The 15,254-nt window shown below is 41.8% G+C and overlaps 1 protein-coding gene across 1 annotated transcript in view; it reads right to left on the bottom strand.

Annotated features, from left to right (window-relative positions):
* ATP13A1 (ATPase 13A1) overlaps nt 1–15,254 on the bottom strand; it is a 1,617,817-nt gene that overhangs the window by 986,297 nt on the left and 616,266 nt on the right. The window contains exon 14 of the mRNA XM_044084778.1: nt 9,054–9,229. Within this exon, the coding sequence (XP_043940713.1) occupies nt 9,054–9,229 (176 nt within the window). The remainder of the gene's footprint in view (nt 1–9,053; nt 9,230–15,254) is intronic.

Below are 15,254 nucleotides of genomic sequence, written 5' to 3'. Positions count from 1 at the left end.
TCCCCATCTGTCTAAAGCCCTTGCCTCTTTATCCGGAGGGACCGGATTTTTAACAACAGAAGCCTTAACCCCTTTAGGTCCCTGAGTAACAGTCTCTGGATCAGCCCTAGGGCTTTTAAAAAGATACTTATGAGCTTCAGGCACCCTATAGTACCTGTCCGGCTTAACAGGAGCGGGAGGTAAAGAATCAGGATTAAGAGAAGCCTCTGCAAAAACATCTTCCACCACAGTAAGAACAGGAGGTATAGCTAAAGGCCTATGCTGGGGTAAAAACAAAAATTCCCTAAGTCTTTTCCTGGAATCAGAGAAATCCTGACCTTCCCACTTAAAATGCTCCCTCATGGAATGAAAATGAAAAATCCTCAGCATCCATGGGACCTGATGGTGTCCCTGGCTGTGTGCTCCACGAACTCAATGAGGAATTAAACCCACAGCTAGGACAGCTGTTTAATCAAAGTCTTACCTCTGGATACGCACTCCAGGAGTGGCGCACTGCAACTGTGGTCCCACTTCACAAAGGCGGTGCCTCCACCGACCCTGGAAATTACCGGCCCATTAGCTTGACAAGCCTTATCTGCAAAGCCATGGAGAGGATCATAATGGACCTCATAAATAAAGACATAGGGAATTTGCAGACCTTGGATCCAACCCAGTTTGGCTTTGTCAAAGGCAGATCATGCCTTTTAAACTTGGTTGACTTTTGAAACAGTCACCAAAGCCATTGATGAGGGAAAGGCAGTCCATACAGCCTACCTCGATCTGGCTAAGGCCTTGATACAATACCCCACTCGGGTATCATTGAAAAACTCATCAGCTTAAATGTTAACCCATACATCACAAGATGGGTTGCAAACTGGCTGAGTGACAGAACCCACAGGGTCAGAGTTGCTGGCGCCATGTCAGACTCAAAGCCTGTCACAAGTGGTGTCCCACAGGGCTCAGTCCTGGGCCCACTCTTGTTTGGCATCTACTTTTCCGAAGTACAAGCAAACACAGGAGGGTTATGGCTGACAAAGTTTGCAGATGACTGCAAACTGGCCATAGTAGAAAACACATCTGACACAGATATCCTTCAGAAGGGTCTCACAGAAGCGGATAACTGGTGCCAGAGCCACGGCCTAAAGTTAAATGCCAAAAATGCATAGTCATACCCTTGGGAAAAACAAGGTTACCCTAGCTACCAAATAGGTGGCAATCCACTGAGCACAGAAGAAGTTATCAGGGACCTGGGGACCCAGGTTGATAGTAGTCTGTCATTCGACACCCATGTAGCTAAAGTAGTTAGGAAGACCTTCTACATTGCCCACCTTATCATGAAGGGATTCTCATCTAGATCAAGGGAGGTTATAGTCTCCCTTTACTCATCACTCATCAGACCAATGATTGAGTACAATGCCCCATTCGAATATATCTGACCCGACACTTGCAGCAGCTGGAGAGGCCACAAAAGTTCCTCACCAAAAGGATAAAGGGTCTCAAAATCTATCCTATGCTGCCCGACTGAAAGAACTCCAGCTCTATTCAGTCGCCACCACTTGCTCAGAGGTGACCTTTGCCTAACATACAAGGCCATGTCAAACCCAGATTTGATGAATATGCTCCACCTCAAAAATCTAGATCCATCAGAGCCACAAGGGCGGAGACTTAAACCTCGACACGGCTATTAATAGGACATGCTGGAGGGATAGATTCATCACCCAAAGACTCCCTATGCTGTGGAACAAAATCCCGGTACATGTGAGGCAGAGCACCTCGCTGGCCTTGTTCAAGAGAAATCTTGACCAATGGATGGGAGATCGCAGATATACCCCAGGGATTACCTCAGTGTCACTGCTCGACAGAGGCACAGCAAAATAATGGGTATAGTTCCCCATACTAAAGGGGTGGCGTAAGCCACAAAACGATGGGCTAGGCTTGTAAATGCCCTCGGGCAGATAGCCTAGTATGAACCTATGAACCTATGAACCTATGAGAAGCAGTAGGAGTAGTGTCCTCCATATCAGAATCAGAATAAGGAGAAAACTCCTGCAAATCTTCAGCCGAAGATTCGGAAGTATCAGAATCCTGCTCAAAATTCCCCAATTCAGGATCCACCCTAGGCCTTTTGTCAGGAGGGGGCATAGAACCCCTAATCATAGTAATTAAATCTTCAGCCATCCTAAGCATATGTCTCTTGGGCACAGGGCCTGAAGTACTAGGAGAGACACCTGCTGTAGCCAAACCTGGCCTGCCCCTGGAAGAAGCCTTGGTAACAGTAGGAGTAGGCCTAACCACTTTAGGCAGTGAGGGGAGGACAGTTACCTGAGAAGCCCCTTCAGCCTGGCCTACCTCCTGAGAAGACACATCCTGTAATAATAAAGTCTCTCCCTGGGACTCTAAAGAAACTTCTGTTTGAACCTCCGGCTCAACCGAGCCTTCTAAAGAACCGACGTCCGGGACGGACGGTTCTTCTAACCTAGGCCTAGGTGCTTTGTCCTTGCGTTTCTTCGACGAAGCGGGCGTCGGAGCATCCGACGGCATTTTGTAGTTGCACCGCTTCCCGAAGACTAACCTGGCACAATCTAATCTCCTCTTTATAGTACGTTTGTTAAACCTAGCACAAGAGGGACACCCAACAACGTCGTGCTCAGGCCCTAAACAAGGTATACACAAGTTATGGTAATCCCTATGTGGTATCTGCTTCCCACAAGAAATACAGTTATTTACTTTTTCTGACATCCGGTAAAATACTGAGGCAAGAAAAAACCAAAATATTCCCCAACGGGGTACTTAGCCAACTTGGATTCGGTCTGAAACTCCGGTTTCGGAAAATCTCAGGACGCCAACCCGCACTCGCAACGTTGCTTCTGCATCGGACCACGCGGCAAAAAAGACTGAGGATATGACGTCGGTCATGCGCATTTATACCCTGACGTCCTGGCGTCAGTTTAATGCACCGTGACCGACGTCAGCCATATAACTTTGGTATTCGGGCCAACCGAGGACAGCGGTATACCCAAGTGTAAGGACTGCAGCAATGTGAGATGAAGAACATCCTATCATTCTAGCAACTTTCTAAGTTTATAAGAGCAATATTTAAAATTTGTCCCCGTCCCAACACAGTTTGGCTTTGTCCAGAATCTTTATTTATTTATTTATTTTGCATTTGTTGACCGGGCTAGTCTAGCTGGATATATTTCTATTTTCAGTAGAGGCCCGGGGAGAAAAGCTCCACATAAAAACATAAACAATGAGACATATTGTTAATAAACACATTATTAAAAATAAGAAAAAACAAGTAGTAATATAAAATAAGACTAGGAGATAAAATTAACAAAAATTAAGGCACACCATCAAAGAGGTCATGACTAGAGTGAGGTCAGTTTCAAAGCTTCTAACTTAATTTAAACAGGCTATGCCATAAGGTTCCTACTATAATAAGAAAAAGGTACAAGTGGATAGAGAAGAAGGAGAAAAGTGTATAGTAAAGAGAGAGGGAAGAGACAGTAGTCAAGAAATGAGAGAAGAAATGAAAAAAGAAAAACAAGAGGCTATGGGAGAGGTGAGAGAAATGGGTCAGAGCACAGAAGGAAGAAAGGTAATAGCTAGGTGTTCAGCATAGGATAGGGTAGAAGGTCAGGAGAAGGGGGGGGGAGAAGTCAGTCAGGCGTATGACAAGAGCAAAGCCAGTGGTTTTGGAAGTACAGTTTGATTTGTTGTTTGAAGAGAGGTAGGGATGTGATTAGAGTTATACCACTAGGTAGCAAATTCCATACTCGGCCTACAGTATTAGTGAATAAAGAGTCGCCAGCTAAGTTGTGAGCTTTTATGGGTTTGGGTCAAGAGTTTAGAAGAGGAGCGAAGGGAGGTAAGATTGTTATAAGGGAGTAAGAGTTGTGATAAAATAGGGGTGTTATCAGGTTGGTACAGAATATTGTGAGCAATAGTAAGTTGTGAGATTATAAGATGATTTTTTAGTTCTAGCCAGCCTAGAAGTTTCAAATTAAGGCAGTGATGGGTTCTGAAAGGGTTACCAGTGGCGAAGCGGGCAATGTTATTGTAGCAAATTGAAAGTTTGTTTAGGTTAGTTTTCTTAAGGTTAGTGAAGATGGGAGAGGCATAAAAGAGAGTGGATATGAGATGGGAGTGGGCAATAGTAGCTCTAGCAGATGGGGTGAGAAATGGCTTAATACGGTATAAGGATCCAATCTTTCTGTTTACTGATTTGATGATGTTGTTGATGTGTTGATCAAGAGAGAGATTGTTATCAATGGTTATATGCCTAGCAGTTTAGTTGTAGAGTCAGGAGAGATGACCGTGTTGTCGTTTGACAGGATGGTGAAGTGTAATGAGGAGGTACGAGTGGTGGGGGTGAAGAGGAGGAGTTTAGTTTTTTTAGCATTAAGGAGGAGATACCGTCTAGTAAACCAAGTTTCTACTGTGTTGAAGACATTTTGGGTTAGTGAGATTAGGTTATAAGGGGAGGATGCTGAACAAATAATAGTGGAGTCATCAGCATATTGAACGCAGGTGGCTTGAGGAATTACTGAGTGGAGATCATTAATAAAAAGGGAGAAGAGAAGTGGGCCAAGAATAGAGCCCTGAGGGACTCCAATAGAAACGGGCAGTAAGGAGGAGATGTGGTTGTCCCAAATAACGGCTTGTTGTCTGTTGTTGAAATATGAACTAAACCATTTTATAGTAAGTTTATTAAATGAGAGGGATTCTAGAATATTAATTAAAGAGTGGTTAACCATATCAAAAGCTTTTGAGAGGTCAATAAATAGAGCAGAAGAGAAAAGGTTATTATTGCGATTGCTGTTAATAGTATCAACAAAGGAAAGGAGGGCAGTAGTGGTGCTATGGTCGGGTCTAAAGCCATGTTGACAGTTAGCTATAATATTGTGTAGGGAGAGATACTGTACAAGTTGCTGATGAATACATTTCTCCATAATCTTTGCTAAAGGTGAGAGAAGTGCAATTGGTCTAAAGTTAGAGAAGTCAATAGAGTTACCGCCTTTGTGTAGTGGGATAATATGAGAGACTTTCCAGATGTCAGGGATGGTTCCCTCTTGGATGGTCCTATTTATAAGTATAGTTATTGGGTATGCAATTTCTTTGGCTGCCTTTTGCAGAAAGAGGGAAGGGAGCTTATCGGCAGAGGGGGTGCAGGGTTTCAGTTTGGAGATAAGTCTAAAGATGAAAGAGGTAGAGATAGGTTGTAGAGAGAAGTTGCATCTTGTGCTAAAAGGCTAACATGCATGTTCACCATTTGTTACATCATGAAGACTAGGAGGGACAGAATAATTAGTTTAAGACAGTGATTCTAACTATGGAGCCACTAAAAAATAATGGCTTTTAAAACATGGGTATTTAAACATGCCTTATCAGCTACAGTTTACCAGCATCACACCACTTTTAAATAGTGTAGCCTGAAGCTACTGTTCTAAGACTGAACAAAAGCAAAGCTTTCTAGCTAAGTTTTTATAGACGTAAACTAACAAGAAAACTCTTCCCATGCATTAGTTTAATTTTTCTGTCACAAATTAGTAGACATTCCCTTCAATCAGACCCTAAAAGTACTACAATGAAGGAAATATTTTCATTTCACTCTCCTGATTTTGCTAGTGTGTGATCTTGCACTTTTTTCTATACTGCATTTTCTGAAAAAGTGCATGTTTTCTTCATTGTGATGCTGTGATTGTCACAGCAGTTTTGCAATATATCAAGTGTCTTGCTGAGGCAAGTCAATGTGTTTGGGGAAGGCATTATTAACAGCAAGGATGCTGACTAACTACAGCGTTCAAATCGGAGTGCAAAACAAGCCAGATCAGCCTAAGTAGCATCTATTAATTACAAGAGTCAGACTTCTCACTTACACACTAAACTACAGTTACAGTGTGAAAAGAGCAACTTACCTGTTGCAAGTTGGAAGAGAGACAGAGAAAGTCACAGAAAATGATTTGTTCATCACAGGGGTGTCACCCCCCCCCCCATAAAACAGCAGATGGGGCAGGACACATGAAGAAAAAAATGGCACAGGCCGATATTTTGGAGACTTCTGTGGGAAACCTGCATGAAACTAGTCAGAACTGGACAGCAAGGGAAACAGCAGTTAACAGTAGAAACTATGACACGGATAATATTACAACATAATGGGGCAATGAGACCACAGATGGAGGAGCAACAGATAAAGCAAGATGCAGCTGAAGAACACATGTAACAGAGCGAGGTGCTGGAATCTTCTGTAGAGGGCTCACATGAATGTCCAGTGAGAATTGCACAGCAAGGGAAAAAGCAGGAAACAGACAGCAAAGAAAATGCTCTCAGTCCAGAATAAAATGAGCTAATGGAAGACCTGCTTGATTTAATACAGAATGAGAGGCAACAGAGGAAACAAACAGATTACAATAAATAAATAAGCCCTAAACTGATAGAAGACTGGTAAAATGAACACAGTAATCAGGACTAAGAGAAATTTTGTGATATAACAGAAATAAACAGGCTATATTACAACAGGACTAAATATTTATATGCATATCCTAAAAGCACACCAACCTTGTTAACAGGACAAACGCTATTCCTGCCTAGCAGTGAACCTACAAGTCACACTAACAAAAACAGAACTACAGTCCAACAACTTGGATTTTGACAGAATGTAAACTAAATACTGTACTGATGCAGAAACAGACTATAGCCATCCTGAAAAAATCAACGATATCAATAGAACAAAAATGTAATAAAAGAAAGTTATATGGAGAAAAAGAACCGTTTATTGTTAAATAAAGCAAAAATAGAGAAGTGTAGAAAAGGGAAGGATTTAAGTATGGCACAGAGACTACAATTTGGCAGTATCCCACATTCATAGATTATACAATGCTTATAGACTGATAAGATACACCCTACATTGATCAATTACATTGCAGTGAGTATGAAACAGTGGCAACCACTCTGCAACTAAGCTATGACAATGAAGAAATTATTATCCCAGGGATTAAAATTTAAAGGGGGATTCTTTGTCTCAACTGCTGCTGTACTGTCTTGTCCTTAACCCATTATGCGGTTTACTTAACAGATGGGTTTATGGTAAAGATGAACTCCCAAAATATAACAGTACAAAGATAGTTTATCTACCTAAGCCAAACACTCTATATAATGCAAAACTGGTGTAACAAACACAAGGTAACATTTCTGGTATGCATGGCCAGGTATGCACTAACCAAGCCTCAAGCCTATCCACATGATTTGTGATTAATATGTGGGAACAGCCACTGTGACTCCTTTGTACAAGGTTGGTCCCTCAAGAAACATGGGTAATTACAGGGCCATTGGTCTGACCAGCCTTTTATGCAAAGCTATGGAGTGCATCATAGAAAAAATAATTTCTGCAGACACAGGCAACTTATCTCTTGTAATCTCTGCTCGGTTTAATTTTGTAAAATACCCATCTCCTAAACTTCTTTGAAAAGTTACAGAGTCTGTGGATAGTAACTCAGTGCACGCTGGTTATCGTGACTTGGAAAAGGCTTCTAACAACGTCTTCCATGCTTCTATTAAAAACATAGGGAAACAATGTAAACTTCTAAATTATCCATCAGTTTGCAATCTGGCTATCCAAACACACCCTACGCTGTGAAAGTTGCTCTTACTCTCTCTAAACATACAATGGCAACTAGTAGGGTACCACACAGATCTGTGTTGGTCCCTCTCCTGTTTGGCAATTATTTTGCAGACATCCAATTTAATATCCCAGAAGTGTGGCTGACCAACTGTTAGATGACTACATGATGGGCACTGCCATCTGCATATCCAATGATACTAAACAGCTCCAGCACAGGCTGGAATATGCACATACCTGGTGCTCTGAACATGGTCTTGAGCTTTAAAGAAGTATTTAGTGTTTGGCAGAAAAACTGTTCCCCCCTCATATGTTAAAAATGTTACTCCTCTCCAGACAGATGCAATCACAGGAGATCTGGGTACATATGTAGACAACTGCCTCTCATTTGATCACCATATTTTACTTCAGTCAAGAAATCCTTCGGTCCATCCCAGTTAATTTCCAAGGGGAATATATCTTCAAGATCCACAGAGATCACTCCACCACTGTAGTCTTCCCTTATCAGACTCATCATTGAACATAATGCCCTTTATTGCCCACCTAGAAAACCCCGGAGATAACTAACCAAGACCATTAAAAGCATTAAATCCTTAACTAACCTGACACAGCAGTTTGACTTCAGGCTACTCTGAGGTGACCTGCCTTTCTTTTTTGGAGCCAAGAAAGACCCAATCTTATCTGGCCTCCTATTTCTTTGCAAATCCAGTGGCTTTATAAGCCCCCACACTAGGGACCTAAATCTATGCCAACAAATAAACAAGACTAGCTGGACGGTGAGAGGGATTCCTAACTCAATGTATTCCCAGCTTATGGATTATCATTACTTTGATTACCTTTAAGACTAGTCTTGATGAGTGGATGGGTAGACACAAATTTATACCATAGTTATAATGTATAGCCTTGCTCAATTTAAGAGGCAAACACTGTTAAATGCCTTAAAAGTGAGGCACAAACTTATAAGTGTGTCTTCTTAAAGGTGTATACTTTGTTAGGCATTTCATAGTGCTTGTGTTTGCTTGCCTAGTACTGTTCCTATGTTGATCAAATTTCCTGCACAAAATCAAAATGATCAGTGTCCTACTTCCCTGCTTTCTGTTGTGGTAATGATTACAACATGCACTTTAAGTGTTATATTATACCTAGTACAATTTCTCTCCCTCTTACATCTTTAATAATTATTTATCAACAAAGTTAACAAAGAACAGCACAATATATTTAAATTTCTTTTCCCCAAGACTCGATTACTTGGCATTAAATGGAGTCACTTCTGTTGTCTTGGTATACAGCAGAAAAAAAACTTACTGCAAAATTACCTTTTTGATGATACAGACCATGAGTAAAGTGGACTTTAAATGGGATACTTTTTGCAATACTTTGCTATGAAGAAAATCTCTATAGAGTATGTTGACATGTGTTAGAAAGAAAAGATTAACACATTATGACTTCACATTACCATGCTACGCAGTGTCTCAGGTGCTCCCTTCACTGTAGCAATATAGCAAAAGTCAACAGAGCCCAGCTTCTCATAGGAAGCCAGGACAGACATTCGCTTTAAGGCACTTGCAAAATGGAACCGCTGGTGAATTTTCAGTCCTTGTGTTTTAATGCTTCGAGGAAACACTTTTTCATCTACAGTGGGGGAAAAATAGAAACCTCTCAGTGTTTTAGTTGTGAACATTAAACACCAATAATATGTCTAATTCCAGCAGTTCTGTGCAAAAAAAGTAAGAACAGGTTACAACACCTGCACTTTTCTAAAAGCTGCTACTCTCCACCATCCTTATTTGCACACAGTTTACCTTTAAGTAAAGTTAGTAGCTTTTTTACCTGAAAATGGTCCACAGACTTTTCTGAACTTCTGAACCTCATTACTAATACTCTACATCTATAACAACTCAGAAATAGCACTGGTTAAAACATGAGTAGCAGTTAACCACAGAAGTCTAATTACTTAATTAACTTACCACAACAGCAGATGTTTGACTAGATCATTGTTGTAGCACTCACTGCTTCTGGGATTAAGCCACTAAACATCACATTCCTTTCCTCTAGCTTACTGAAATTTCCAAGTACGGTATCAACTACTAAGCTGCAGTAATGGAGGGAGCCAAGGCTGAACTGTCCAGAATGGTGGTATTACGATCAAATTTCTCTGGTCCTCCCACTCCTCTCTAAGCACTTTGGGAATCAGGAGTATGGAAGAAAGTATAAACAAGCCCCTTGTCCAATTAATGGAAAATGTACGAAAGGAAACCCAAGCCTACTTCCATAGGAACACTGAAAAGAATCTGCTGAGTTGGAATTTTTGAGGGGTGAAAATGATCATCTATATCCATGGTTCCATAAAACTTCATGACAGACTGGAATCTCTGCCGACATTGGGTTGACTTACGAAAGCTGTCTGTGGCTGTACTCTACAGATCTACTCTGTCATTAAGTAAACTGTCTTGAGACGAAAGCTGCACTGAAACAGATGCTTCTGTGCCAGCACAGCTAACCCACATGTGCAAAAAGAAAGGCTGCCCCCTTGTTTGTTAACACATCACACTGCAGTAGTGTTGCCTGTCAATACTGTGATGGCACTTGGGTTGTAGGCCTTTCTGAATACTTGCTAAGTCAATGCCAACATCTCCTTTGCACTAATGCATTAGCACTGGGCATAAATCAGTTCCAACATATCATTTATACTGATGTGTTGACTCTGACTACTGAGATCTCACTGGCCTTGCACCTTGAAATGGCCAGAATGCCCCCATGTAGCATCCATGCTCTGGGTTTGATAGCTCTGAGTGCAAAAGTGTATTCCCAGGTTCTCTGATACTTAGCTTGCACACCAGAAGAACTCCTTGCATACAGATGGAATTAAGGAGAGTGGCATGTCCTGCAAATATAAATACTGAATCCAAGTGTTCCTCATGAACTACCAAATCTATCTCCTAGGCATCATTATCAAGGAAATCATTAGGAAGGATCACAACATACAGTGGATATAAAAAGTGTACACACCCCTGTTAAAATGCCAGGTTGTTGTGATATAAAAAAATGAGACCACAACATATCATTTCAAAGCTTTTCCCACCTTTTAATGTGACCTATAACTTGTACAATTCAACTGAAAAACTAACAAATCTGTTAGGGGAAAACTATAAAAAAATAAAAAACGTACAATAAGCTGGTTGCATAAGTGTACACATGCCTAAACTAATATTGTGTTGAAGCAGCTTTTGATTTAATTACAGCACTCAGTCTTCTTGGGTACACACTTGCCATCAATGAGAGAGACTCTGATTAACCCCAAATAAAAGTTCAGCTGTCCTAGTAGGATTTTTCTGACATTTACTCAGTTGCCTGCTACAGCAAAAGCCATGGTTCGCACACAGCTTACAAAGCATCAGCGAGATCTCATTGTTGAAAGGTATCAGTCAGGAGAAGGGTACAAAAAATTTCCACAGTATTGGATATACCATGGAACACAGTGAAGACAGTCATCAAAAAGTGGAGAAAATATGAGATAACAGTGACATTGCAAAGAACTGGATGTCCCTCCAAAATTGATGAAAAGACAAGACGAAAACTGGTCAGGGAGGCTGCCAAGAGACCTACAACAACACTGAAAAAGCTGCAGGAATTACTGGCAAGTACTGGCTGTGTACTACATGTGACAACAATCTCCCGTATTCTCCATATGTCTGGACTATGGGGTAGAGTTGCAAGACGGAAGCCTTTTCTTGCACAGAAAAACATCCAGGCCCAGCTAAAATTTGCAAAACAATACATCAACCCTCCAAAAGCATGTGGGAAAATGTGTTATGGTCTGATGATAACAAGGTTGAACTTTTTGGCCACAATTCCAGAAGGTATATGTGGTACAAAAACAACACTTCGCATCACCAAAAGAACACCATCCCCGCGGTGAAGCATAGTGGTGGTCATGCTTTGGGGTTGCTTTTCTTCTTTTGGAACTGGGGCTTTAGTCAAGGTGGAGGGAATTATGAGCAGTTGCAAATACCAGTCGCTTTTGGCCCAAAATCTTCAGGTGTCTGCTAGAATGCTGAAGATGAAAAGGAATTTCACCTTTCAACGTGACACGACCCCAAGCATACATCCAAATCAACAAAAGAATGGCTTCACCAGAAGAAAATTAAAGTTTTGGAATGGCCCAGCCAGAGCCCAGACCTAAATCCAATAGAAAATCTATGGGGTGACCTGAACAGGGCTGTGCACAAGAGATGCCTTCGCAATCTGACAGATTTGAAGGGCTTTTTCAATGAAGAGTGGGCAAATATTGCCAAGTCAAGATGTGCCATGCTGAAAGACTTCTACCCAAGAAGACTGAATGCTGTAATTAAATCAGAAGGTGCTTCAACAAATTATTAGTTTAAGGGTGTCCACACTTATACAACCAGCTTACTGTACGTTTTTTATTTTTTATATTTTTTCCCCTAACAGATTTGTCTGTTTTTCAACTGCATTGTACAGGTTAAATGTTACATTAAAAGGTGGGAAAAGTTTTGAAATGATTTATTCTGGTCTCATTTTTTTTATATCACAAAAACCTGACATTTTAAAAGGGGTGTGTACAATTTTTACATCCACTATACATTCGATGACCTTAAGTATCTCCCTGGCTATTAATTTATTTACTATTTATGTTGACTGGGAAAATCCAACTGAGGAAAAAAAAAACATTTCACATTCAATTTTTCCCTTGGAACTAGACAAACCTTCAACTTTAGCACTCAAACCATTAATTTCACAGTCAAGCACTTGCTTAAAACTCATAGCAAGCACTAACTAACCCTAGCACTAGACCCCCCCCTATACTGTCCATAAAGACAAGGCTCTCTATTCGTCCCCGCCAGCCAATCAGAAAAACAGCTTATTCTACCTATTCAGGCATGTCCAAAGGGCAGTTTCCGGTGTACTCTCCAGTTCAACTGGTGAATCTGGGCATTTTGAGGCAATGTTACAACTGCCTCATGTACACAGACAACCCTCTCCTCCTACCGCCAAACACTAATATATGCGGGAGATGCAATTACACAGCCAAACTGGAGGCAAAGTTCTCTCAACCCAAGACTGGAACTGACAGTCAAGAGGAGAAGGGTAATACTTGCAACACACCACCAGCCTCACATAGACCTAATAAACCAACACATGCAAATAACACACATGAATACATGAAGATATACTCGGAGGCTCTAAATAAAAATCTGCAAAAGCAACAGAGACCTCCAAAGCAGACATCCAAGCAACCTCCACACCCTATCACCAACCATGAAACACATACTTCACATAATCAGTGTGCCACGCAATCACAGCCCTTAAGGCAAAATAACATACCCAACACACTAGTAATATGCGACTATAGTCTGGCACACTGATGTCCCACTAACTAGGCTGGACAAGGAGAAGGTTACAGTTAGCTGCCTGTTGGGCGCCAGGATCCACCACATAACACAAGCACTCAGGTCACTCCAGAACAAGTACAAATACGACTCTGTCATTGTCCACGTTGGTGTGAATGACCTCAGACGTACCTCCCTGGACTACATGAAGAGAGACATGGAAGAGCTCTCTGATCACGGAGCCCGGGCCGGTATGACCCTGACCCTGAGTAGCACCTTGCCCTCTCCAAGAATGATGTCACAGTATAAAGAAAAAAATTATTAATTTCAACAATTGGCTAAGTTTCTGGTGTCATTCAAAGGGGATCCAGTATCTGTCCGCCTGGGATGACATGCTTGACAAACCCCGTTGCTTCACAAGAGATGGCTTGCAACTGTCACCCTTAGGTTTTCTAATACCGGCCAAGGCTCTTGCTGCCCCATAGTGCCTTTTTTAGGCAAGGCTCAAAAGACAAACCCACCACTATAAATAGCACAAGTAACCAAAAACTGAGGGTAATGCTACTCAACGCCAGAAGTCTAAACCTCAAAATGCATGCACTCGAGGCACTCCTCAGTATGAAGAACATCAACATCTGTGCAGTAACATGCTATCCCAAGTAAAACCAAGACTCATTCCTCCAAGATAGGACCCATGCCATAAACAAGCTATACAACTGAAGGAGGAAACTAGTACAGAAACGAGTAAAATCCCAAGAAGGAAAGACATCCCTGATCAGTATCAGCAAGAAACTACGATCCCTCATTAAATCATCCAAGGCTAGTTTCGAAAGAAAATTGCCAGTGACTCCAAAGATAACCACAAAGTGTTCTTTAGCTATGTCAAGGAGGTCCACACAGCCTACCTAGACCTCGCAAAGGCTTTTGACACCATTCCCCATTCTAGTATTATAGACAAGCTCACCAGCTTGAACATAAACCCCTACGTCACGAGATGGGTTGCCAACTGGCTCATGGAAAGAACCCACATGGTGAGAGTTGCAGGCTCAACATCCGACTCTAAACCGGTTAGAAGTGGCGTCCCCCAGGGCTCAGTCCTGGGACCCTTCCTGTTCGGTACATACTTCTCAGAGGTACAGGCAAGCATAGGAGGACTATGGGCTGACCAAGTTCGCAGACGACTGCAAACTAGGGACCATAATTGATTCTCCAGCTGATACAGACACCCTCCAGAAGGGTCTCACTGAGACGGACACCTGGTGTCAAAATCATGCCCTCAAGCTAAATGCCCTTTGGAAAAAATAAAGTACCCGTGAACTACCACATAAGTGGTAGTCCCCTAAATACAGAAAATGTAATAAGGGATCTGGGGACCCAAGTAGTTAGTAATCTCTCCTTTGATAAACATATTGCCAAGGTGGTTAGAAAATCCTTCTATGTGGCCCACCTAATCACAAAAGGGTTTGCATCTAGAGCAAAAGAGGTCATTGTGCCTCTCTACTCATCACTCAATAGACCCTTCATATAATACAACGCCCCATTTGGGATGTACCTTACAAAACACCTGCAACAGTTGGAAAGACCACAAAAGTACCTCTCCAAGAGGATTACTGGCCTCAAACAGATGCCCTATGCAGCTCGACTCAAGAAACTCTAGCTGTACTCGGTTGCATACCGCTTACTCAGAGGTGATCTCTGCCTGACATACAAGGCCATGTCCAACCCAGAATTGATGGACATGCTCCACCTAAAAAAAAAAAAACAAATCCTGGAGAGCCACACGCTCTACAGATATAAACCTCACCACAACGATAAATAGGACATGCTGGAGGGATAGAGTCCTGTCCCAGAGACTCCCCATGCTTTGGAACAGGATTCCAATATACACCAGGCAGAGCCCCTCACTAACACTCTTCAAGAGAAACCTTGACGGGTGGATGGGAAACAGAAAATTTACCCCAGGGATCACTGCAGTGGCTCTGCTGGACAGTGGCGCAGGGAGCTAATGGCTCTACTGAACAGAGACACAGGGAACTAATCTAAGGGGGTGGCGAAAGCTAACACATTCTGGCTAGGCTTATAAATGCCCTTGGGCAGATAGCCTAGTACTTACCTATGAACATTTTCAGAGGAGGCTCAGGGAGAAGAACTCCACAGATGAATCATACATAATCACAACAAAGTAAAAAAAAATCATTTTCATATGTGCAGTACCATTTTAAATGAATACACATGCTGCTTGAAAAGAAAGGAAGTACATGTAATGAAAACACTAAAAGAAATTCACATGAACTGAATAAGCATCA

The sequence above is a fragment of the Protopterus annectens genome, chromosome 9.part0 (genome assembly GCF_019279795.1).
Source record: "Protopterus annectens isolate FY-2018-M chromosome 9.part0, PAN1.0, whole genome shotgun sequence".
Classification (NCBI taxonomy): Eukaryota; Metazoa; Chordata; order Ceratodontiformes; family Protopteridae; genus Protopterus; species Protopterus annectens.
This window is presented reverse-complemented; position numbering and strand designations above follow the sequence as displayed.